Source organism: Lissotriton helveticus, chromosome 10, assembly GCF_964261635.1.
Source record: "Lissotriton helveticus chromosome 10, aLisHel1.1, whole genome shotgun sequence".
Taxonomy (NCBI): Eukaryota; Metazoa; Chordata; class Amphibia; order Caudata; family Salamandridae; genus Lissotriton; species Lissotriton helveticus.
Genome location: NC_136071.1, coordinates 839,030,658 through 839,057,734, shown reverse-complemented (window position 1 = coordinate 839,057,734; position 27,077 = coordinate 839,030,658). Strand labels below are relative to the sequence as shown.

At 47.9% G+C, this 27,077-nt stretch overlaps 1 protein-coding gene across 1 annotated transcript in view; it reads right to left on the bottom strand.

Annotated features, from left to right (window-relative positions):
- The window catches only part of LOC144784121 (uncharacterized), a 143,924-nt gene that overhangs the window by 53,031 nt on the left and 63,816 nt on the right, over positions 1 to 27,077 (bottom strand). Inside the window, exon 9 of the mRNA XM_078662803.1 lies at positions 14,276 to 14,450. Within this exon, the coding sequence (XP_078518929.1) occupies positions 14,276 to 14,450 (175 nt within the window). The remainder of the gene's footprint in view (positions 1 to 14,275; positions 14,451 to 27,077) is intronic.

The following is a 27,077-nucleotide window of genomic DNA, read 5'->3' as shown; positions in this document are numbered from 1 at the left end:
GAAGTACTGCTCACTGGGAGCCAGTAGAGATGCCTCAGAGTGGATACGTGGTCTCCCTGCAGGCAACCTGTCTGGCAGAAATATGTAAGGGACTTGAAACGTGTTGATATTGTCTTTACTGGAGCCCATCATGGGTGAAACAAGGCATTAGGTTACGGTTTTGAAGTTGTCAGAGGAGCAGCTTGTGCGGAAGGCACTTTGGAAGTAAACTGTATGTACGAAGGGAAGAGGGAAATGTCACATTGGCGTATGTGTGTTCAACAGCACTGTGGTTTCGGACGGTTTGCTGGACTGACGAGTAGAACCCCCGTTTTCGTGGCATAGAGGCATATGCAGTAGTCGTCATTCACTTTTGGAGGGTCACAAACCTACTAGGATACTTCTCAAGGTCATCAATAGTACTCTAAATGTGTAGCAAACACCGTTTCTAGTCCGCTCATTGTCCAGAAGCCAGATCATCAGCTCTAACTAGCGCAATAAATCTTAAACGGAAAGCATTTAGTATTAGGCACAAAAAAATACAATCAAAGGAAAACACTGCTTCTAAGGGGTAATAAAAACCTATCAAACTATATAGCCCACGCCTCTACAGCAGTGGATGTTGGGAATAATTGAGGGAGGAGGTCGGCTGAGTATGGACTTTTCTGGGTATTATGGCAATTACGTGTTTAAGTTGTGTTAAGGAGGTCTAACGATATTTTTTGCTTAAGGTGGGATGGCTTTATGATGCTCGGATAGGAATTGCAATCGTAAGTCAGATTGAGGACATCGAAGCAAACCTAAGGAATGATTAAGTCCAGAGGGCAGACCCCTAACAAACTTCTAGGTTCAATCTGTACCTTCGGCTCATACATCCTCGACTCGAGCAACCATCTATTGAAAAAAAAGGCAGCACACAAGGCTTTCAGTCTTCTAGACGTTCGGAAATGAACATGAGCATTTCTGCGAATGAAGGCGCCATGCGAGGACCGCACATCTGACACTATAAAGCTGTAGCGGTCATTACATACAATGTGTTGCAGCACCCATGGATCTAGTCAGTGCTATACGAGCACTAATACACGGAGTATCAGGTAACACTTTTCATTTGCAGCGCTTAGAAACTGACGTTTTGTGTGAAGTGCTAAATAAAATCAAAATAGTTTTATCATCATTCATTGTAGCACATACATTGTAGGAATGAAGGCCGTTGCGAATGGATGAGGAACAGCAGAATGAAGATGAACTCGGACAAGATGGAGGTCCTCATCCTCGGCTCCACCCCTTCAGCCTGGGACGACTCCTGGTGGCCGACAACACTAGGAACAGCCCGACACCCACTGACCACGCACGCAACCTAGGGGTCATCCTCGACTCCACCCTCTCTATGACTAAGCAGGTCAATGCCGTCGCCTCATCTTGCTTCAACACCCTCCGAATGCTCAGCAGGATCTTCAAGTGGATCCCCACCGATACGAGAAGAACAGTCACCCGGGCCCTTGTCACCAGCAGGCTGGACTACGGAAACGCTCTCTACGCAGCAGCGTCAGCCAAGCGCCTGAGACGATTGCAACGCATTCAGAACGCGCCGGCACGTCTGATCCTCGACATCCCCCGCCGCAGCCACGTCACCCCCCACCTGAGAGACCGGCACTGGTTCCCTGTCAACAAGAGGATAACCTTAAAACTCCTCATCCACGCACACAAAGCTCTCCACAAGACCGGCCCAGCATACCTCCACAGAAGACTCAACTTCTACAAACCTCTAACCGACAGCTCCACTCGCCTCGCCACAGTCCACCGCATCCAAAGAACGACTGCAGATTCTTCTCCGACCTCGCCGCCAAGACCTGGAACACCCTCCCCACCAGCCTACGGCAGACCCAAGACCTACTGGCCTTCAGAAGACTCCTCAAGACCTGGCTCTTTGAAAGTAATAATTATATCTGAGGTCTTCTGCAATAGATCTACTGCTTTGTAGCTAGTCTGGTGTCATACTAGTACACTTACTATGGTTGTCTGCGCTTGGAGTAACTGTTTCTTTTGTGGACATATAACTTTGGTAGAGCCCCCAAAAGTTTTTGGGGCGGCTCAGAGTTTAAAGTAATTCACTGTAGAGTTCGGTCTGCATATTGCAGTATTCCATGTCTTAGTTTCAACTCGCCACTTTGGGAGTCGGGCCATGGGCCCAGCAGATCGCCCTCTACGCCTAGTTAATAAGAGTCCCATATCAACTAAGCGTCTCACTGTTTTTGGCAAGTTTTTGGAGTACCCCAACAACGCTAACAGAGGGTCTGGGGTCAGTGTCATATCTGTAACTTCTCCTAGGGCTCTGAAGATCAGTTCCCAGTACTGAGCAAACCCTGGGAACAACCAGGCTAAATGGAAAAAACCTGCTGAGTTCTCTCTACAACGTTCACACTCAGCAGTTTCTCGCAGTCCATATCTATGCAGTCTTTCCGGGGTGCAAAATACCCTATTTAAGAATTTAAAATGAATTAATCGGTGTTGCCCATTTGAGGAGATACGCTTCGTATTCTCACAGCAGTACCACCACATATCATCCAGAATCTCACCCAAGTCAGTCTGCCATTCCAGTCTGGCTTTAGTGTACTGATTTTTCAGGTAGTCCTGCATTATTTTGTATGTCCTAGAAACTATCTTCACTGTTGTGTCTGACTTTATTATGTTTGTAAGGGCGGTCACGTCCAGCGATTCAGCTAAGTAGTTTCCTAATATGTCTTTTAGTGCCCATCTTTTCCTAGGATAGTGAAATCTTGTGAGCAGTGTGCCCTGTGGTTCCCTCGCTTGGATGTCTGCCCACTCTCTCACTTTACCGTCAATGAAAATAGCTCCTATTGTCCTAATGTGTATAGATTCTAAGGCACGAGTAACTCCCCTTTCGCTACATAATGGAAGCCAATGGCACCATTCTATGGGCGTCTGTGGGGAGTATAGACTGGCTCACGCCTGTAGTTTAAGTGCTGCCAGGCGTGTGTGACTGTAATTACAGAGTCCAGTATACCAGTTCTACGGTTAGGTGGCTTGAATAGTAGAGCTGGCATCGGGAGGGGAGCTGCCACCAACTTCTCGATCTGTATATGGGGGAGTCCAGGAATCTTGTGTATCCAGTAGTGGGCATGTGTGCTTTACACCAACCTGTAATACAGGTCCAAGTCTGGGACACACAGGCCACCCATATTGTACGGGAGTGTAAGTACGTCCCAGCGAACCCTTGCGTGCTTTCCAGCCCAGGCTAAATTAACTAGTAGCCATGTGATTGTTTTAAAAAAGAATTTTGGAAGAACCATTGGGGCGTTTAGGAATAAAAATGAAAATCTAGGGAGAATGATCATCTTCATGAGAGACACCCGCCCCCGCAAGTGATGGGGGCAGTCGATTCCATCGCGCAATATTCTCTTCTAGCTTACCAACTGCTCTCCCATAATTTTCTTTAAAAACCACTTCCAAGTCTGTATGTATCTTCACGCCCAAGTATCGCACTGGCTCGGTTGTCCATTGCAGGGAGGGGGTATTCGGGTTTAAAGGGTGGCGCAGCTCGGGTAAGCGGGAATAGAATAGATTTGGGTCAATTAACCTTGAGCCCTGACAACTCTCCATATTGGACTACCTCTCGGAGTACTGGCAACAGGTTTTCCTCTGGGTCTCTTATTATATAGCAGTGTGTCGTCTGCATAAGTGGATATGATTAAGTTAGAACCCGGAAAAAGTATTCCCCTCTGACTATGGTACTCGCGAAGGGCACAAGCAAGTGGTTCTGCAACCAAGGCATATAGGAACAGTGATAGCGGGCATCCTTGGAGTGTACCTCTAGATATCTTAATGGGAGAGGTGACCATGTCGCCAAGTCTGATTCTGGCAGTGGGTGAGTTGTAACATACTGCCTAATCCCATCCGTATCAGCACTTGTTTCATAAACACCCATTCCACTGAATCAAAAGCTTTTTCCATGTCTAAAAACATTGTTACCGCTTTTGTTTCCTGTCTAGTCACTGAATGCTACACAGTTAACTCGACGACAATCAGTTTAATTTTAATTAAATCAAGCATGAAATGTTGCTACCGACTTGTATGCATACGCCAAGTTCTCTGCGCTTCTATTGTTTTCACGTAAAGCTGCTCTTGTTTGTCTTTAATGTACACCTCATCAAAACAAACATTCCTATGTGCGTGCTAGCTTATATATTGATTATATTACTAACCAGCTCACGAAATCCATTCCCAAAGAAAGATGACTAAAAATGTATCTTGTTTTTCTTACCAAAGGTACGTGATTCTTTTTTATTTTATGAACAGCATAAGTCATGTCCTTTATCCAATCTTGCCCTGCCCCCAATTAATTGCAACCCAAAATTTCACATTTAAATAAATAATGCCAGTTGTTTTCGCCCTGGATATTGCACTATAACTATACTTTAACAGTTACAATGTCATCTAGGGCACTCGAATGACTTCGAGGTGTGTGTTCCACTGCTGTTGAAGTAGTTTGCATGGCAGGGCAAAGTTCTTTATTTTCGCCTTCTTCTCTCCAGTATGGCCTCGAGGATGTTATTAAAGTTGAGGCCTCCGAGCTTGCACTACACACGCTTACACGACTAACAAGCATTTACAATGCAATGGTTTCGCCTTTGGAAAAGTTAGAGCTATTGGCATTGTAAATGACAAATTTTGTATTTATGTGTTTGTTTTGAAAACAGATAAATAAATGGCATTGTCATTTACATTGCCATTAGCTTAATCTCTCGCAAATGTGAGACCTATTGTACCCTACGGACGAGCTCAGCAGACAGCAATTACTACCACACACACACACACCCAGAGCGACACACACACACACACACACACCCGGAGCCAGCCACACACACCCAGAGCCACACACACACCCAGAGCCACACACACACACCCAGAGCCACACACACACACCCAGAGCCACACGCACACACACCCAGACACACACACACACACCCAGAGCCACACACACACACCCAGAGCCACACACACCCACCCAGAGCCACACACACCCACCCAGAGCCACACACACCCACCCAGAGCCACACACACACACTTTGCTCTTCTGAAACGTTGGCATGTATGGTAGTGAGCTGTGTGTGGTGAGCTGTGTGTGGTGTGGTGTGTGTGGTGTGGTGTGTGTGGCGAACGCCAGGCGAAACCTAAAAACCACAATCCTTCAGTGCAGGAAGTGATGACAGTGAAGGCCAAGCCAATGGAAGCCCCGAGAAAGAACAGCGATCATACAGAGTGTAATTCAGGGTAGTAGTGAACCTGCTACGTTAAACGATGTTTTAGTGAGAGGCAGGCTATTCAAAGAGCACCTTAAGGACGACCAACACATTGGAAACGCAGAAAGGAGAGGCAGCTAAATCGTGCCAACCTAACACTGCTAATACATCAAGACACAAACATTGCATTCTAGACGTAAGCTTTTAATAGCGATAAAAATTTGAAATGTATTACATTTTCAGAAAACAATACCCCAGATAGATAATTCAAGCGCTTCAACTTGATCTCACGCTGTGACAACCTGGCAGTATGGACCCAATACCGGTACACATCAAGTGTGGCAACCACCGATTATGTGCCAGCCTTATTTACTGTAGGGGAAAGACACTTAAAGACAAGGGGAAAGACGGCTGGGCAAAAACTTCCCAACGAAGCATCAGTGCAGAGAATGGAACCACGAGTGGCATCAAGCAATAGCTCCACAAAATAAAGTGATTATCTACATATGCTCGTAACCCTTACGTTAAAACCGTGATGTCAATTAATAAAATGAAGCTCTAAAAAAGTAACCTAAACAACTTGTACCTTCACGGTTGCATGTACAGCCATCAACGTACCACCTCAAATAACAATAGAATAAAGATCCCAGCCCAGAAGAAGATAATACACACATCAGATTCACTCTTCAATACAGAACACTGTAGTGCTTCTCCAAGCAGAACGGTCACTAACGAAAGCGACAGACAAAAGATGCAATCACTGGGGAAAAGGTGAAGAGATGTCAAAAGGAGGGGGGGCGTTGAGTATGGATGGACCTATGTGCACCTGCAGGCATTCAGCCCGACAACAGGAGTGGGCAGCGGTGCTGAGAAGCCATTCACACGAAATGTCGCTGACCACAGTTTTGAAAGCGTAGCTACAAGTTTCTCGCCCATACAGTGCTGCATGAGATCATAATTCAAATCCTAATGCTACATAGCCCAAACTGCTACAGATTGACCTTTTTCTGTGCCTTTTCCCCTGGCGCATGCACTGTATGACGCTATTTAACCTATACAAGTCCAAAAGTTCATGTAAGCGAGAAGAGACAACATAAGAGCAGAGAAATCTCTCTACAGCATAACAAGAAAAGAGCAGTTTGCTCTTGACTGCAAAGTAGCGCTATAATAACCACCCAACATTAAACATGAAGTTCACCCCAATAACTACATGACAGTAAGAACATGGGGACTTGGCGACAAAAGAAGGCATGTTGGTACAGATACATTTCAAATTCAGGAAGAGTGAAATACAAAGGGGAAGAAACCACATTAGTACAGGACACAATCACTCCATGGTTACAGAAAATGTAAGTATGTCCATATGAAAAAAGTGCAATGATCAATAAGGAACAACCACAGTAGAGAAAGTTCAACTACATCATAGGAGAAGCACTACTAAATGCAGCGCACCTATGTATGTGAACGGAGAAGACTATGAGCGCCCACATGTGCACCAGGAAGGCCCACATATGCAAGAGGAAGAGCGTGTATGCAGGCGTCAATCCATGCAACGGGGAGCATACATGCCAATACAAAGAGGATAGCACACTATATACAATCAGGGTGCGCATGCCTACCCCAAGCAAACAACAGTGCCAGGCAGCGAATGCACTCCACATACAATAAGGAGCGATATTTTCTTCAAGGGAGAGATGGGTGTACAACTAAGTGCAGAGATGGAAAGTGCAGCTGACTGCAAGGGGAGGGAGGCGCAAGTGCGAAACTCACGGAATTGGAAAGAGATGCAAGTGTTAAACTCACAACACTCACATATGCGCATGCAAGCACGACCCATCACAGAAGATGCATTGTAGAAATTACATTTTATTTATTTTCCTAAACATCATACCTATTAAATTGCTTACTTATAACAGCTGCTAAGTAGCACAGCTTTGTAACACCCAAAAAAGGGCCTCTCACTGTTTTCAGTCGACTCCCTCTAAAAATCGGGACATGGGCCAAAATCTGTCGGGACTGCTGGTGGATAACCGGTACTGTCCGGGATGTCTGGTCACCCTTCTTTCATAGGAGCTTCCCAAACCGGACTGGGTGGGGGGTTACAACATGTAAAAAAAAAATACACGAGACTCTAGTATACAGAATGCGTAAATACGTATACTTAGGAGAGATGGAGTCTCAATAAAAGCAGAGTTTCGGCTAGGAAAAGTTCATCTCGAGGAAAAACAGATGCAAGGAACAGGCAAGTGAGGCGGCGAGTCGGTGACGCTGTGTCCCCTCTACATCCTCCATGCCTCTACCTCTTAAACTGTGCTTCAAACCCTTTATCATATATTACCCCAAGTCCCCGCCGACCTTTATTTCGCACTTACACTCCCAGAGTCGCGGGGTTCAGCGTCTTGCCGGCGGGTGGAGGTGCATCCTGAAAGCCCAAAGCTTGAAGCTGCAGCCACAGGTACCGGCTGTGCCATGGCTGGGCTCCGCTCCAACTCATCCTGAGTTCTGGGGTCAAAGCCCAGGCGGAGCTGCGGGTCCAGTGCAGCGCAGGCCCATCACGGGGACAGCAACAAGGGAGTCAGAGGGGAGGTTAGCGGTAGGAACGGGCACTAATTCCAGCTGGGAATCAAAGTCCCGCCATGCGGATCATGCAGGCTCGGTGCAAGTCGGGCGACTCAGTCTTTGTTTCGCCGGATTTCTGCTGTGTGACACGCTCGCACGGTGAAACCGCGCCGCGGCCGTGACCCGCTGCCCCCGCCCTTCCCCATGCGCAGTCAATGATGGCCCCTGCCCCTACTCACTCACCTAGACTGGAGCAGTCGATGCCTCGGTCCGGGGTCTCCCCCGCCCCCTTATACACGCTGAAGAGCCAGGAGCCCTGGAGGTCCTGGAAGCTGCAGTTAGCCGGTGTGTCGGGCAGGGAGAGCCCCGGCACCAAGAGGAGCAGCAGCGGCAGGAGGCAGGGGGGCGGGAGAGGACACGAACGGCGGGAGGGGGGCGGGAGAGGACACGAACGGCGGGAGGGGGGCGGGAGAGGACACGGACGGCGGGAGGGGGGCGGGAGAGGACACGGACGGCGGGAGGGGGCGGGAGAGGACACGGACGGCGGGAGGGGGCGGGAGAGGACACGGACGGCGGGAGGGGGCGGGAGAGGACACGGAGGGCGGGAAACGTGCACAGGACAGCGAGGGGGGCGGAAAGTCACACGGAGGGGGCGGGAATGGACAGCGCATCTGAATTCACTTTCAGTGAAAGGGGAGGGAACGGGAAAAAACGTAACTCCGCCCTGGGAAAAAATCTCCGGAACGCCCCCGAATCTGGTCCAGCCTTGATGGACAGATCCGGCACTCAATGGCTAGCCTCCATTTATGGAGCTAGCCAATGAGAGCCGGGGGACGTTCCAGAAGTCCTTATTGTCGACATAGGATTTCACCTGCGCTGAAAAGCTGCGCAGAGCGCAGCCTTCGGCAGGCGAAACCCAATAAACGGCTGCAGGCAGCTGTGAGGCATGTTTTCGGTCTTTGCAGTGGAGAATGCCATGACTAAAGTATGCAACAGTGCAGAGGCACCACGAGGCTTACAAGGTACGCGTCACTGTTACGGACACTCGAGACTCCTGGATTCTCAATGGCAGAAGGGGTCAAGCAACCTTCGGTGGAAGTTCCCAGGGCTTCAAAAAGTACGCTCTATGTGCCCGGCACAGAAGTTACATTTTGCTACTACTCCTAAAGCTGCTTTTAAACAACACTAATGCTTTTTGAAGTACTCGAGGACTCTTCCTGTTGCCTTTAGTCCAGGTTTATATTTGCTATTCTCGTGCCCTCCACGAGGGACCAGTTCTGAAACAGTAATTATAATTAGGGCTCCTGGCTTTATGGAATTTATATCTGTAACATTTCCGTATTTATTTATCCATATTTACTTTTCGGACATCTTACTAGTATTTGTCCATAATCATTTTGTATTTTGTGGATAAACGAAGTCGTAAAATGGTATATTTCCACATGTATTTAACTAATAAATATGTACTCATACCTGGTCATGTTTCGGCAAATTACGCAGCCAAATACAAGAGAACACTCCATTCAATGTTCAATATTAGCATTATACTACAATTATATGTTAACATATGTCTCTATTTAAGAAAATCTCGTTCTGTTTTTAACTCCCCATGCTGTTTATCTGATCAGCTGGTGACTGAATTAGTGAAAGACAGCATGTACAACCCTCACAAGAGGCCCGATTTTCTGTATTTTTTCACTTTTAAAATTAAACAGACAGGAAACATTGTTTTCTATATGTATTTATATGTAAAAATCAGTACAAATGGAAAACTGGGAGACTTAATTATAATCTGGGTCAACAAAAATATCACACTCATTTGAGTAATGGAACCATTACTACGATTACACTTTCAACTGTATTCAAATGTTCTCATGAATGATTTTTAAATTATTTTTTTAATTACAGGGTTGGTGTCTTTTTCGTCCTTTTCCGGTGTCACATCTTTCCTGTTCAAGGAATTCGTGTTTTTGAGATGCACATTTCCACTGCTAATCACTACAGGGTCACTTTATTTTAGCTGAATGTGTATTGCACTGTAGACCGAGGCAGCTGCAAGATCGAGTTCTATCTCCTTATCACACCGCGGACATCATCTGAATGCAAGAAAATGTCTATGGGTAAGACAGTCCCAGCACTAAGGTAAGGCAAAAGCGGCTAGCATCAGGTTGAAAAATGTAATCACATCCCTGGCACAGCAAGGCTATTCGCGGTAGGAAAAAAACCAGCAGGAGCAAAATTAGTTCTTCAGTATCGGCTTTAAACTTTATAGCATATGCTGCCTGGCAGTCTCCAGTGCTTCAGATGTATCTGTGAAAACGAATGACAGAATGCTTGGAAGATTTGATGTAGGTTATTTCTCATGGAATTTGCTACTGCCTCCCAACAGTAAAACCTTTCAATATAAGGATCTAAGCAATTCATCTCCTCTCATTAAACATGGTATATCAGCCCTCAAACCTCAGGCCATATTCTATGAACGTTTTTAACACCAGCCTGACTTTTTCATCATGTTCCCTCCATGTTTTACCATATATTGGCATTCCATCTAGAACGTATTTAACTCATGCCACATTCCATAGCATAGATGTAAGTGCCCTTTGAAAAAGCGAGGTCGCAGATGTAAGACCAAAAGTCATCTTTTTAAACTTGTAACTACCCATGGGAGTTATGAGTGAGTGAGCTTCTGGGACACCTCGTGGAGTCAAACTTGAGTCTAAGATGGTGAAAACTTTTGATCCTGTCAGCACTGTCTTAATTTCCAAAATAATGAGTAATGGGTACTGTAACAGCTTTTTTTAACCCCCTCATGTAATTACATAGACTGATGCCCTCATTATGGTTTTGGCCTCGATTTCCAGCATCAACTATTTAATCCGTTACTTCAGTGTCTCTAATCACTTCAGACTTGCTGAGATTATCAAACTCCCCCCTTACAACCATATGCACACTTATAGGTAGTTTTCTTATTCTATTAACTACTGGTTTAGCAAACTTTTAATTAGTGGATGTACATAGGTTCAAGCATTCTGGTTCTGACTGAAATATCTCTAGAATTTCCTTTCCAATATCCCAAAAATTCTTTCTCCACTATGTGTAACAGAACTTGAGGTTGCCCACAAAAACACCCAGCTCTTTCAGAAGCAGCAGACCGAAAATGCTTTTCCCTTTCACAGATGCATATACTTTCCCCACCAAAGGTTTTGTATCTGAACTCCATGGCGGCATGAAAGTATCCCTTCTTTCTCCAGTATTTGGGGTGTCTTTCATACATTCACATGCCTGAATCATTCCCCGTCGTCGGAGTGGGTGTCTCACGGTACATAAAATAGCAAGAATATGTAGATTATAACCAAAAAACCTTGGTAGTAACCAACCAGCAAGTAAAGTAGCCCTAAGCTACAAGAGAAAAACTTCCACACTCATGACTATCATAGTCATTTTGTATAGTCCAAACTGCAGCCAATCAGGCGACAGCACCCACCAGAATGTTCTCCCCAGAGGCTCAGGCTCTCAGATTTTCTACCGCACGTTGTGTGAAGGGAGTCTCCTTGAGCTCTGCTCAGTACTTCACTTTTCTGACTGAATTTCTTCATCCAGGATGTCATCTACTAAAATCTCTCTTCAGGCCTTGTGATTCTTGCGGGAAGCTCCGGCTTTTTAAAGAAGATCCCTTACAAAAAGGGCATTTACTGCCTTTATCCTGATCATGAGGTGAGAGAGCGTAAAATCTGTAGGACCTTCCCTCAAAAGATCCTCGGGGACAGGGAAGGACGCCTTCTTCTGTGGCTGCAGAAGATAAAAGACCAAGACAACCCTCTTTCTGAGGTGGGAAGTGTTGCCTTAGGGTCATCTATATCTTCAAGGAAAAGGAAGGATGAGGAAGATTCATCATCCACTGGGGCTAAGGTGTTGAGGAAAGCTCAGACCTCCAAGGGCTCTGTCCTGTCTTCTGGGTCTGTTTCGCCCCCTAAAACGACTGGAAAGTCTTTGACATCTAAGCGGCTTCCTGAGAAGGTTTTACCTCAGAAGAAAAAGTCTACTCTGTCGACGGAGTCGTAGTCCGTTCCATCGTCGTCGATTATCATAGTCGACGCCACCTTAACGTCGATGGTAACCTTCTCATCTCCTAAGCCTAAGATGATATAGTCGTCGGCCTCTTCACCGTCGAGCCGGATCTCGGTCACGGTAAGGCCTATTTCGTCGACGAAGATCATGCCTTCCATCGTCGACGCTCTGTTCCCGAATAAAAAAAAGGAACGAATCCGCCGACAAGTGCTTAGTCGACGAAAACCAGCTTGACGTTGACGACCACACCGTCGACGAAGACTACCTCGTCGACGAGTGCCCCGTCAACGAAGATTGGCTCGACGTCGACGAAGGCTACCTCGACTACGAAGATCGCACCGTCGATGAAGACTACCTAGTCGTCCGCTTCATAGTCGACGAAAAATGTCCCGTCGACGACATAGTCGACGAAGGATTCCTCGTCGTCGAAAATATCATCAACGAAGATTACAACATCGCTTAAAGTGACTGTCTTGTCGACGCCGTCGCCTTCGACGACGGCACCGTCTAAGAAGAAACCGTCCACGCCACTTTTATCAAAATGTACTGCGTTGCAAGTATGGTCTTTCACACCATCTAAGACCTCCTTTGGCCAACCAATTACATTCACCTTCTTTGCTTCAGAGATGTGGCTCCTCATTACAAGCCCCATCACCGCTTAAATTGCCTGACCAATTGCTGGATTCAGATGACTGAGGAGAAATCTGACATTGATGACAGGTTCCGCACTGCTACTAGTCCATCGGAACTGCTCATTAAATATCAAGAGGAGGATCCATACGAAGAACAATTCTCTGCATCTGTAGATCAAGCTCCAGCCACGGTGCCCTCAGCACAGATGCCTCTGGCCCTTCTTGATAATTTACAGTATATGTTACAGGATTACTATCGTCGTTTTCCTCCTTCTGAGTCGTGGCGTCCCTTCCATCCACTCCCATGCCTCAGGCCTCTATATCCACCTTGAGATCTCCAAGACCACAGTCTCCAGCACCTTCTCATCATTCTCCAGAAGGGAACACCACTGATGAGGATAGAGAAGGAGAAGTAGATGATAAATCTAGTCTGTCGGAGTGGGATGAGTATCAGATTCAGGCACCTTCGGCTCCAGCTGCGGCGGATTCGCCTCCAGTAGACATAAGAGGTTTTCATGTACAGATGGAGAGGGCTACTAAGAGATTCTTGATCACAATGTAAACCAATAAAAACAAGTGCTACCTTTATGATTTTAAAGGCCAGTCGCGAAAACAAGTCAGAACGATACCCATCATTGACTTCATATGGAAGGAAGGTTTAAAAATTATGGCAACACACAATTCCCTTCCGGCTGTATTGCCCCAATTAGACAAAAAGTACAAGGCACCGGACAAATCTCCTGCATGCCTAATAGGACAACCTAACACTGATTCGGTCGTCACTAAAGCAGCGCAAAGACGTGCCATGAACCCCCTCGTCACCTATTTCGGCTCCACCTGATCTAGATGGCAGGCGCTTAGATTCCATCGGAAAGAAGGTCCCCACGATGGCTGCAACCACTGTAAGAGCGGCAAACTCCCTAGCAATATCAGGGAGATACGACAGGCAAATGTGGTCCGACATCTCGCCCTATGTTGGGATGTTACCGGAACCTGCAAAAACTGAGGCAAAGCAGATATTGCGAGAGGGCGAGCTTGCTTCAGCGGAGATAATTGATGCAGCAGTAGACGTGGCGGATACAGGCTTCAGAAAGCTAGCAGGTGCTGTGGTGTTAAGAAGACCAGGATGGCTGAAGTCCACATCGTTTCGCCAAGAGGTCCAGACCAAAATAATTGACATGCCTTTTGATGGAGAGTATCTCTTTGGCCAGCATGTTGACGAGGCTCTACAGGCCATAAAGAAAGACATGGAAACTGCGCGATCTTTGGGTAGCCTGCAGTTTCGCAAGTCGTCCTTTTGAGGAGCTAAAGGACGTGGATCCTTTTCAAACAGAGGAAATTACAATCAGCAGAGGTCATATCAAACCTCTCAATCCAACCAACGGTATCAACCCTACAAACAGCAGTCTTACGGACAAAGGGGCAACTCTTACACGCAGTCCAGAAGAAAGTCCTCCCACTGTGGAAGAGATTCGAATAAAACACAGTGAGACACGCTGCCTGCCACCATCTCTACTCTTCCCCCCAGTCAAAAGTTGGAGGAAAAATATCCCAATACTACTCAAATTGGTCTGCACCCTCGACCTTCAAGATGCTTACTTTCATGTGTCAATCCTCCCCAAGCACAGAAAATTTCTACGATTCAGAGTGGCTGGCAGGGATTTTCAGTTCAAAGTTTTCCCCTTTGGTCTTCGCTCAGCGCCCCGTGTTTTCACAAAGATGATAGCCCCAGTAGCAGCACATCTCCGCCTAGAGGGCATTCAAATTTTCCATTACCTGGACGATTGCCTTATCAAGGCCAGTTCCTTTGCAATGGCAAGAGCACATGTTCAGAGATGCCTGTCTCTTTTCCAGTCTCTGCATCTCACCATCAACTTCGACAAATCTCATCTCCTTCCATCTCAAAGAAAGTCTTTCTTGGGAGCCACACTGGATACCCATCTCGCTCAGGCTTTTGTATCAAAAGAAAGGCAACAGAAGATCTGCAAGATGGCTCGCCAACTACAAGAAAGAGTTTGTTTCAGTTCGAAAGTTCAAATCTTTCCTGGGGATGATCTCATCCTGCATCCCTCTAATTCCCAACTGTCGTCTCAGAATGAGACCTCTACAAGAAGAGCTCAACCTCCAATCGTTGCAGGTTTCGGGGTTGTTCGACGACATTCACATAACCCATCGTATGAGGGAAGTTTTTCACTGTTGGACTCAGATGAAAAAATTGCAGGAGGGGTGCGCATTTCTTGCAGAGGTGCCAAAGTTTACCATCACCACGGATGCTTCCCTCGAGGGATGGGGAGCGCACCTTCAGGGGATGACTATCAACGGAAAGTGGAATGTACAACAAAGGAAGTGGCATATCAACCTTCTGGAGCTACGGACCATATTCTTGGCCTTGAAATCTTTTCGAACAGTCATACAAGAGTCCTCAGTACTAATTCGGACAGACAATATGACAAGTATGCATTACTTAAACGAACAAGGCAGGACAAAGTCAGCCCTTCCCCTCCCAACAAGCCCAGGAGATTTGGGATTGGGCTCTGGGTCACAAGATCACTCTTTCAGCAGTCCATGTTCCCGGGATTTCCAATGTACTAGCGGATTCTCTTAGCAGATCTGCAATATCCAATCACGAATGGGAGATCCATCAACCGACGCTGGACCGAGTCTTTCGGGAGTGGGGGCACCCTGAACTGGACCTATTTGCGACAATTCAGAACCGCAAATGCCCACACTTTGCAAGCTGGCTTCCCCACAAGGAATCATGCGGGGATGCGCTTTCGATAAATTGGTCTCAGATATATGCATACGCCTTTCCTCAGATTCCGTTGGTTCCCAGAGTCATTCGCAAAATGAAGAAACAACCGTGTCGCATCATCCTCATTGCTCCCAGATGGCCTCGCCAATACTGGTTCACCGAGCTTCTCCTCCTCTCGAAGTGCGAACCCATTCAGTTTCCACCAACACCGAACCTCTTAGCAATTCAAGGGGGTCAAGTTTGTCACCCGGACCCAGCCTCCTTGAAATTAGCAGCTTGGCTTCTCAAAACCTGGAGTTCGCACACTTAGATTTTGCTGCAGATTGCCAAGAAGTCTTAGCCAATGCTAGAGCACCTGCAACGATTAAGACATACAAACTCAAATGGAAGAGATACTGTGCTTGGTGTCATTCTGCCAACTTACATCCAATTCAGGCCAAGCCAGAACACATCTTACCGTTCTTTCTTCATTTGGCTAGATCGGGGTCATCACATTCCACGTTGAAAGTATTCTTGGCAGCCATATCGAGGTTCCGTCAAGATGGATCTAACGCTCTCTATTCAACTAGAGTGATTCAGCAATTTTTTTAAGGACTCTTTCAAATGTTCCCTCTTATTCGGCGTCCGCCTCCATCCTGGCTTTTGAATGTAGTACTCACTCAGATTATGCGGCAGCTCTTTTAGCCTATTCATAAGGTGGATCTTAAGTTTCTTTCGTGGAAGGTTTCTCTACTGTTGGCGCGGACATCAGCAGGAAGGGTCAGCGATATTCAGGCATTCACGATCAAGTCCCCTTTCTTACAATTCACGTCAAACTCTGTGGTGCTTCGTACCAATCCAAGCTTTATGCCTAAGGTTCCTTCAGACTTTCACCTCAATGAACCAATAATTCTGATTTTTTTTTTTTCAAATCCTCAAACAGTGGCAGAGAGAGTGTTGCATTCCCTTGACATCAGGAGATGTCTCAAGTTCTATCTGCAACAATTCGGAAAACAGATCAGCTATTCGTAGCATATGGAAGGCTACATCAAGGTTATGCTGTATCCAAACAAACTATAGCTTGTTGGATGTCCTCGACAATTAGTGTGTGTCATTAATAGGCTGGAAGACCTCTACGCTCCATGCCACGAGCGCATTATACAAGAGCGGTTTCCTCTTCCACCGCTCTCTTTGCTGGTGTGCCTCTTCATCAGATCTGCAAAGCGGCAACCTGGTCCAGCAGACACACGTTTACCAAACACTACTGTTTGGATGCTGCAAGTGATGCAGATGCGTCAGTGGGAAGAGCAGTTCTCCGAAATCTTTTCAAATAAGGTGAGCCTCTGTTCTTCCTCCTCCACTATACTTTTTTTAGACGCTTATTCTTACATGTTATTCTTCTCGCACAGTATATTTTTTGAAAGCAATATGATATTTATATATGTTTCAGACCCTGTTCAGGCTGTGTTTCATACATGTTTACATATATACTGTGATACAAGGAGCGTCTAACGAGTATTATGGTTTGTACTGCTATCTACTTTGATTCAGACACCCCAAATACTGGAGAAGAACAATAGTTACTTACCTGTAATCTGTGGTTCTCCAGTATTGGTGTCTTTTATAGATTCACATGCAACCCGCCCACCTCCCCTCAGAGGCTGATTTAGGCTATAATGTTTTGGTTCACTCCCGTGCGAGAAAATCTGAGAGCCTGAGCCTCTGGGGAGAACATTCTGGTGGGTGCTGTTGTCTGAATGGCTGCAGTTTGGTCTATACAAAATTACTATGATAGTCATGAGTGTGGAAGTTTTTCTCTTGTAGCTTAGGGCTACTTTACTTGCAGGTTGGTTATTACCAAGGTTTTTTGGTTATTATCTGCATATTCTTGCTATTTTATGTACCGTGAGACTCCCACTCCGACAAAGGGGAATGATTTAGGCATGTGAATCTATGAAAGACACCAATACTGGAGAACCACAGATTACAGGTAAGTAACTATTGTTCTTATAGGTTGACCACTATATTTGAAGATCCATTTTGTTCATATGTACTTTTCCTTGAAATTTGCTTGTGAGGCAATGGAAAGATATGCAACGAGTCATAAATGGGAACAAAAAATAAGCTCACAGATCTTAGGTTTATTCAATTTTGAGGTTATCCAAAAATTGATCACCACTTAACGAATTTACACGAAAATACTCCAATTATTTCAGCATTATCTCCATGCAGTGTTCTATTGTGCTGTAGAACAAACATACTACTTCAATTTTTAATAGAGAGTTAAGGGAACTATTTAAGCATTACATTGGTTTGAATGATATGCAGTGGACATACTTGTGGTATTAAGACTTTTTATAACGCAGAATGTGCAGTACCTGATTATTAATTCATTCATAAAAGGAAGAAGGTGCCAGTCAGTGACTGACTTTAGTAGGTAATATGATTGAATGTATGTTCACAATGTATTTGTTCTTCCAGATTGTTTCAAATTGTTTTTTTTTTGTCCAGAAAATAGAGTGGACTTGACTGAGAATACCCATTTGGCCCTGACAAACTCTCACTATTCTTACCATATACATTTTAATTACAATTTTTAAAGGTCAGCCCAACAGTTATGAAGTCACTGCCTTACAGATAGTTCTCCTCATCAGCTCTCACTGTGTATATACATTTTAGTAATATACTTGGGGAAGTCAGTCTAAAAAGGCTGATCCACTCAAACTCATTTCTTTTTTCAACAAAATCCGCAAAATATCAGGGAAAATGTAAAAAATCTGTAGAGAGGAAGTTGGAATATTTAATATTTCCTGGTTTACCAGCAAAAAAGGTAACTGCATTTACTTATTCTTGGCGTTACTTGAGGTTTACAAATCAATCCCATCAAATACCATATCCACTCCGTAAAATCCTATCTGTATTGCACCACATGCTCCACTCACTATGCTAGATGCTCCTCCTTGAACAGCGTCCATAGTTAACACTAAACAATAAGCATTTGCAATGCATAAAAAGGCATTGTCATTTACAATGCTAGTAGCTCAAAATCTCGCAATTGCAAGACCTATTGCATGCAAATGCTTTTTAATGGTTTGCTTGTGGGGGACGTTTACTCTGTAGAAAGACACTGGTTTCTGCAAAATACTCTCTCCCAATTAAAATAATTTCCAGAAGCCTGATGAATAAAATAAACATGTTTTTGGGGGGCAGACATTGATTTTGGGGATTGACAGGCTGATTGCCATTTTATATCATGGATCTTTCAGAGAGACGTTTAGAGATGAATCACTGCAACTTTGCTATATGTAATTATAAATTGGAAAACCCAGTCGAGGAGTTTTGCACATAGTGGCAGCTTCTCTGCTAAGGCAGGGGAGCATCGCCCCACTGCTCTTTGAGCAGGGCAAAAAAATATAAATAAGATAATATTAACACAATGTTATTTTATTTTCCGCTGCAGGCTCAGAGCCAGGTTAGGACTGGGCTGGCCGGCCAAACAGTCATGCGCACTTAACATGTTCGCCACCTGGCTGTGTTGCACAGCCAGGTGGAGAATTGTCCCAGGCACTGCCTGAGTGGCCAAACAGGCCGCTAAGACCTATCACGATGCTGCTGACAGCAGCGTCGTGACTGGATGGGGGAGTCTGGGAGCCTGTGTGCTTCCACTCCCTGTTGCTGATGGAAGGAAATGGACGAGTGACGGCAGTCTTCACAGGTAAGTTCTCTTTCTTTTTTTTTCAGCTCCCGTCCACCACTCCAGTTCCGCAGCAGCCGCCACTGCATCTTGGGACATGAAGAGCAGCCAGACTGATTGATTTTTCAGTAGTGAAGTTCTTCTAACATTTTAAAATGTTGTTCTAGATTCTTGTACCTTTTCAGATGACATGTGCCATTTGCTGTGATCTTTCTACAGACTGCAGCAATCTGCTAAGGAGTCAATGCACATATTGTTGCTAACACTTGTGTTTCTCTGTTAATGAGTTTTTCGGTGGAGCACACCAGGTGCTTAGTGTCTACAGGTACTGTGCTGCAAACAAGCTTGGCACTCAGGACCTACTGTGCTCCACCGAAGAGCGAAACATACGCGATATATGCCTGCGGCTAAGTAATGAAAGCTTGCAAGAAAGTTAATAGTGAACGAGGTAGGAAATGAAATATTGGACGAGCCCAATGGTTATCCAGCTTTAGATCACTGAGAGCTGCAACTTTGGTAAAGCTGGACCACATTGACCAGAATCCACTGGGAGGGCTAATGAGTAGTGTTTCTCTTGAAAAAAACCTTCAGCTGAAGGCTATTGCTGAGTGTCGGTCTTGTTTTGAGTGATACCACATGGAGATTATTTTGCATAAATTAGTTCCCCAAGGCCAATGGCTACGCATCAGCGGGATATCACCCTTGCAGGGCCATGCTGTTTGATGAACAGTTAAGTAAGCACTAGTCGGGGGCGGAGCTTGCAGGCAGCGACGATGGCCGCCTAATTCCCTAGCTCCGCCGGCACCACTTATAATCCTTTCACTATTCTCAATCAGAGCAGCGCTTTTGATCCCCCTCCCTCCTAGCTGTCCGTCGGAGTGGGTCGGGGGCCTGGCGGTCCCGCTGCGGAGGAAAATCGGCGCCGTGTAAGGCGCGAGCAGCTCGGTGAAGACTCGGGCAGCGGTAGGCCGCAGACCCCGGACCCCAGTAGATCTTCGATCCGGGAGACGTCGCTGTACGTGCGGCCGAGAGGGGCGGGTCGGCCCGAGTGACGGAGGTCGGACCTAGAGACTAAAATATTCGGGCGCTCATGGTGGACGAGTGATTGGCGCTGCCTCATTGAGACCCTACCAGTGTCGGAGCTCACACGGTGGGCGCACAGGAAGCCCCGGGAGGCTGGGGAAGTGTACTGCCTCCGGGAAGCGCCATTTTGGGCCCTCGGCATTCCCGAGCTGAAGACACCCGGAAAGCGTGGCTGCAGCGGAGTGGCAGAGTCGGGTCCCGCCGGCGGCCGAGGGCTGGTGCAAAGTGTCAGCAGAGGCTATATTTTGCTGCGGTGGGTCGCCTACTGCATCAGGCCTTCTCACCTCACCCAGACCGCTTCACAGGGGGTCCCCGTGCCTGAGGCCCGCTTCCAATAGCCCACAGTGGTGCCGCGCTCCTCGCCCACTGGGGTAAACCCTCCTGCAGACCTCGACTTGCTCTAGGGTGAGTGTTGAGGGGGACACGACAGTGCAGAGACAGAGACGACGCGGGATCAGTGCTCTGGTGCAGATAACCACGATCGCGGCCCCTGGCCCGGGGTGCAGGAGGGACCTTTCACGTCCTAACTGGGCAGTCTGAAGGAGGCTGGTGCTGGGGTCCATCGTGCGGCTGTAACTGCCTTGCTGAGTATAGCGTCGGAGGCCGCACTGGGTCTAGAGCTGTCCCGCTTCAAGGAGCCACGCCAGTACGCCCGGTGGGTCCCCCCCTGGTGGGTGCAACTCCCCTATTGAGGTGCGCGGACGCTGACCGCTCCACCAAAATGGGGAAGGGAGATAAGACACAGAGCAGACTCCCTTTTGCGCAGTGGCGAGCACCGTTACAGAGGCCTCCTACACAGCACAGGGAGGACCCACACCCAGAAGAGTCCAACGCGATGGATTCCGACCTCAAGTCCATGCTCCGTTCCATGGAGCAGAGTCTGCAAACCAGCATCTCGGCGCTGGGCACCAAAATGGACGCCATGTCCTACAGAATGGACCGCATGGCTGAACGCCTAGACAAGCATGCGGAGAAGCATGACATGGCTGAACGGAGAATCACGGAGGTTGAAGAGGCGCAGACGGAGTTGGACACGGCCCACAAGCGAGTGGAGAACCTGATGAGATCCCTCCAGGACAAGACCGAAGACTTGGAGGCGCGCTCACGTCGCTGTAACCTTCGCATTACGGGCCTACCGGAATCCACTCAGACCGGTAAGATGGAACTCTTCGTTGAGCGGCTGCTCACCACCCTCCCCTGGGGGAGGGGGTATTCTCGACGATGTTCGTGGTTGAACGAGCACACCGTTCCCTGGGCCCACTGCCGAAGCCGGGGCTGCCCCCTCGCCCAATAATAGCGAAGCTGCTCAACTACAGGGACAGGGACACGGCTCTCAGGCTTGCACGGGCCAAAGCGGATCTACAATATGAAGGCTCAGTGATCTCCATATTCCCGGATTTCACAGCTAGAGTTCAGGAAGCACGTAAGCACTTTGCTCCACACAAAAAACGCCTCAGGGATCTGGGTCTAGACTACGCGATGCTGTACCCTGCCAAACTGCGAGTTAACAGACAGGGTCACTCGCACATCTTCACAGACCCTAAGGAATTGCAGAAGGCGCTGAAGAGTTGGTCTAAGGAGCAGAGGAACGGTAATTCGAGCCAGCAGGCGGACAGTGACAAGAGCCCACTGGATGAGCAGGAGTGATCTTGTGGTTGGCATTCAGAGTCAGGGTGGCTCCGCGGCGGACACGGGCCGCTGCTGTGGGCCCCTGCTGAGCTGGGAGATGGAGAGTGGACACCCATCGTCATGAACAGACAGGTGTCTTGCAGATAAGTGGAGCTGGGATTCAGGGGATTCACGCCTCCAGCACTGTGGTAGTTTTGGATATTCAGTTATATAGAGACATACTACTGTATTCCCTCATTTTACTCCTTTGTGGCGGGGTCCGCTGCAATTTCATGGCTGGGTGGGAGGGTCAGCGGTTTCCTGGAGAGATGGTTAATGTAGTATATGAAACTGATCTGATTGCTCTACAGGTGGTGCGTGGCGGGGGGGGGGGGGGGGATGAGGGCCGGACTTCACTGACGGAGGTTGTTGTGATGCTGAAGCTGTCTGGCGACCTCGGCCCCCGAGCGTATTGCTTTGTCGGAGTTGGAGTCAACTCGTTGAATGGTATGATGAGCGGTTGGGGTGGGTGGGATGGGGACCGGCGAGGCCAAGTTGGGGTGGGTCTGCTGTGGGAGGGGGGTGGTGGTTTGGGGAATGTTTCTGACACTGTTGTATTTTTTGCCTGCTAGCACTGCCTGCGCTGGCCTTGTCCTCCTTATTACTATGTGTAGGTTTGACACACTTCTGCTCTTCATGCTACACACTCAGTGGCCTGCTCCTGTTTGTTCATTTTATCTGATTCACTGGTGGGCTCAGTGCGCCTCATTGTTCTTTCTCCAGAGGCTGTCGCATATCAATTCAAGGTATACATACCCTTATTTTGGAAATGGCTGAGTCTATTGCACTTTCAACAGAAAACACCACTGTCTCTTTGAGATCTTTGACGTGGAACGTAAGGGGTCTCAATGACCATCGGAAGCTTAGAAAGGTCTTAAATTACCTACGTAGACAACACATTGATCTGGCACTCATCCAGGAAACTCACCTCCCTCTTACTAGCAAAATGCTTTCTGTTAAGGGACTTGCGGGTTGTAGTGTAGCAGCAGGGTTCACAACACACTCCAGGGGGGTGGTCACCTGGGTCAATCCACAATCTAAACTGAAATTGACGGCACTTGAGATGGACCCGGAGGGTCGCTACTTAATTTCTAGATGTGTAGGTAAGGGGTATGATCTTGTGGTGAATGTCTATGGCCCTAATTACGACTCCCCAGACTTTTATACTGTGCTGGCCCAGCATTGTAGTACTCACAACTACTCTAGGATGCTCTGGGGGGGTGATTTTAACTTGGTGTTTGATCCGGGAGTTGGACAGGTCAGCGGGACCGCCCAGACGACCGTCGGCAGCAGCCCTATCCATGCAGGCGGAACTCGTTAAATTAGATCTCCTAGATGTCTGGAGAGGTCACCACCCCTTGAGAGGCGGGTACACACACTACTCCGCGTACCACGATATCCATACCAGAATCGACTATTGGCTGGCCTCTCAGGCGCTCGCCCACAGCATTAAGGGGTATTCCATACTACCGCGCACCCTCTCAGATCACTCTTCGCTGCTCCTAATCTTGGAAACCCCGGTGAAAAGAATCCCTCCATTCACATGGCGCTTCCCCCGTATTCATTGTTGGATGACGTATTCCGGGGAGAGTTGGCAGAGGAAATTGACAGCTTCTTTGGGATCAATGTAGGGACTGTCGATAGTTTTCAGACAGTGTGGGAAGCATTTAAGGTATTCATCCGCGGGATTGCCATGTCCAAGCACTCTAGTGTCCTGAAGTCTATCAGGCGAAGGTTTCAACAGCTCGAAGCTCAGCTGTCCGACCTGGAATCACGGCAGCTGAACGAGCCTGATATAGGCACGGCTGCGCAAATTAAACTTCTAGTTACAGAATATAATGAGGAGGCTGACAGGGAGGTGCAGCATATGGGTAAATACGCTACTGCGTGCACATATGGCGAGGGGGAGCGGCCTGGCTCCCTCCTAGCTAGAATTATACGTAATGACAGACGCCCGCCGGTGATGGGCGAGCTGGTCTCGGAATCCGGGAAGGTTCTTACGGAAGAATCGGAGATACTTGCGGAATTCAGGGATTACTACTCTGGCCTTTACAAGTCCAAATCCTCCCGGGTTGAGGAGGAAATTGATTAATATTTGAGCTACATTAAAATGCCCCTACTATCCAACTCCCAGAGAGAATTTCTTATGATGCCCATCCAGAAGGAAGAGATCGCGGAGGCGCTGGAGGGGATGCGGTCCGGAAGCGCCCCCGGCGCAGACGGGCTAACAGTGGGTTTCTATAAGGCTTTCAAAGACAAGCTGGTACCGCTCCTGTCCACCCTCTTTGATGACATATGTGTAGAGGGTAGTATGCCTGGCTCTATGGGGGAGGCCCTACTTATTACACTTCTGAAGCCTGGGAAGTCCCCCAATGAGTGTGGCTCTTACAAGCCACTATCCCTGATCAACGTGGATGCCAAATTGTATGCTAAGGTCTTGGCCACACGCTTGGCTTTACTTGCGCCGGAATTGGTTGCACCCGAACAGGCTGGATTTATTCCCAATAGGAACCTCACATATAACATCCGCACCGTACTAGGGACCATGCAGCACGTGCGGCAGGAGAACAAAGCGCTGGCGGTTTTCCTTGGCATGGAGAAGGCCTTCGACTCTGTGGAATGGCCCTTCATGCGGAGGGTGCTCCGGAAGTTAGGGCTGGGTGAACCCTTCTTACAGATGATGGGTGCGCTGTATCACAAGCCTAAAGCCAGGTTGCGGATGGGTGACCGGGTCACAGACGCCTTCGACATCAGTAGGGGTACCAGGCAGGGCTGCCCCCTTTCGCCCCTGCTGTATGCGTTAGTTGCGGAACCGTTGGCATGCGCGCTCCGTGAATACCACTGGAATGAAGGTATTAGCTTCCCGACATACAACAATCGGTATTTCCACATATGCAGACGACACTCTGTTGTATATACGGGACCCGGAGATTAACCTGTCTCCGGTGCTGAGGGAGGTGGTTCGGTTCGGAGCACTTTCTGGACTGAGAGTGAACTGGAGCAAATCGGTTGCGTTCCCGTTAACACCTGTGACGTTACAATTTGACATGGAATACCCGTTGCAGTGGACTACGGAACCGGTTAGGTACTTAGGGATCCAGCTCCATCCAGATCCAGACGTACTGGTGCGGGAAAATAATGGCATTGCGTTCACTAAGCTAGTTGAGGAGGTAGATAGGTGGTGCAGACTTCCACTGTCCCGCCTAGGACGAATCGCAATTATGAAGATGGTCGTGCTGCCTAGATTCTTGTTCCTGTTCAATAACATCCCGGTGGTCCTCTCTAAGGCCTTCTTCAAAACCTTGACGCAGGCTCTAATTCGGCTTGCCTGGGGTGGTAAACAGCCCAGAGTTCAATGGAAAGTTCTTATGCTCCCATATGAGCTGGGAGGGCTGGGCGCTCCGGACATGGAGCGATACTACCGTGTTGCCCAAGCGGCTCATCTGCATACATGGATACACGGAGACCCCAATATTCCACACGTGATTTTAGAACGCTTGTTCACGGACCCCTGCCCCCCCTCCAGCTACGGTGTTCCAACTGGCTGACCAACGCATAGGCTTATTGGACTCGATTAAGGCCACAAATCACGCGTGGCACGCGCTGTTGAGGGAGCAGGGATGCGTACTGCTGTACTCCCCACTTGTGCCGATAGAATGGGCGGTGTGGCTTGCACCGTTGGCGGAAAAGGGGGTCACGCGCGCTCTGACTCGGTTGGGTGTGTCTTAACATTGGGTGATCTATTCAAAGACGGAGTGGTTAAATCCTGGAAGCAGGTCGCAACCGCAGGTGTTGAGTCCCCGCTATTGCTGCGCTTCCAGTTCCATGTAGTACGAACTGCGTTACTGGAACTTTTGGGCCCGGACCTGGCGGAGCCCCCGGAAATCCCAGAACTTACGTACGTGATTAAAACATCTTCATCGCGCAAATTGATCACTCATTTATTTAAAATAGGGGCGCAACACAGGGAACAGCAACTCTCGAAAGCCAGACTGGCGTGGCAGCGCGATCTACAAATACAGATTGATGATGTAATGTGGAAATACTGCTGTCAAAACACGAGGAAACTGTCTCTTAATGGAAGACACAGGCTGACACATTTCAAATATCTACAACGGGTATATTACACTCCAGAACGTCTACACAGATATGGGCTTCGACAGACTGCCGAGTGTGAGCGCTGTCATGCCCCAGTGGCAGACTTCATGCATATGGCATGTAGTTGCCCCGGTATCAATACATTTTGGGACAAAGTTTTTTTCAGAATTGAGCCCGATACTGGATACGGAACTCCCGGTTAACCCCGCGCTGGCGTTGCTTGGATACTCCAAGACACTCCCGGTGGCATTACGTCGCCTGGCGGATATGGGTCTGCTGATGGCCAAACGAGTTGTCGCCATATGCTGGATGAGAGGCCCGCTGCCGACTAAACGTAGATGGGCCAGGGACATGCTTTACTGCTGCACACAATCACAAACTTATAGTGAGCTACTTCGACCTGTGAATAGGCCTAAGAATTTTTGAAGTCTGTACAGACATATCTGAGCGCCAGGGACAGTGTAGAGGCGGACACGGTGGGTCCGATAACAGTCGGGAACTACTGGTAGAGTTAGTTGGCCCGATCGACTAGGCAATTACCTACACTGGAATGTTGCTTGAGGGAGGGGAGGAACCTGGATGCATTCACACATGATGCGACGGGAGGTCCGAGGGCTATGAGCCTTTCTACAAACCACTACACCTGAGGGTATGTCGCGGTAGAGGGTTCCCTGGGTGGTCTTGATATAACGGTGGGACGGGGTGGGGGGACCAGGGTGTGGGAGCTTTTAATGAAATAGCTGGGGGACTGAGAAACTGTCTATTTTTCGGGGTGAGTGGGGAGATCTAGCGGGCAGTTTGTATGTTTGGGGGGGGGGGGGTTGTTGGGGATAGTTTACATTTTGTTCAGCGGAAAGGGATTGTACTGGTCTACCTCCTAGCAGAACTGCCACAACAGTGTTCTATGACAGAGCGACTACCTTCCTCACTGGGGGGCAGGACTGGGAGAGGGGCACCGAAATAACATGGAAACTAAGACTACATTTTATTGTACTGCACGCCGCCGGACCTCCGGGTTGTCGGCTAAGTGGTCGTGTTCGATCCATGCAGATAACGCGACCTAACTGTCTGTGTTTCGCTGCCGGACCCCTGGGTTGTAGGCTGATAGCTGTGTGTGATGTATGATACCTGAATAAAGGTTTTTGAAAATTAAAAAAAAAAGCAAGCACTGGTCTTCAGGGCTGGACTAGCCGTAGCGGCCATCGGGGTTTCCCCGGGAGGATGGAATGGGAGGGGCCAGTTTTGCAACTGCGGGGAACCGTTTTGTTACTGGAGTATGGTTTTTGCAGCAGTGCTGCAGTATT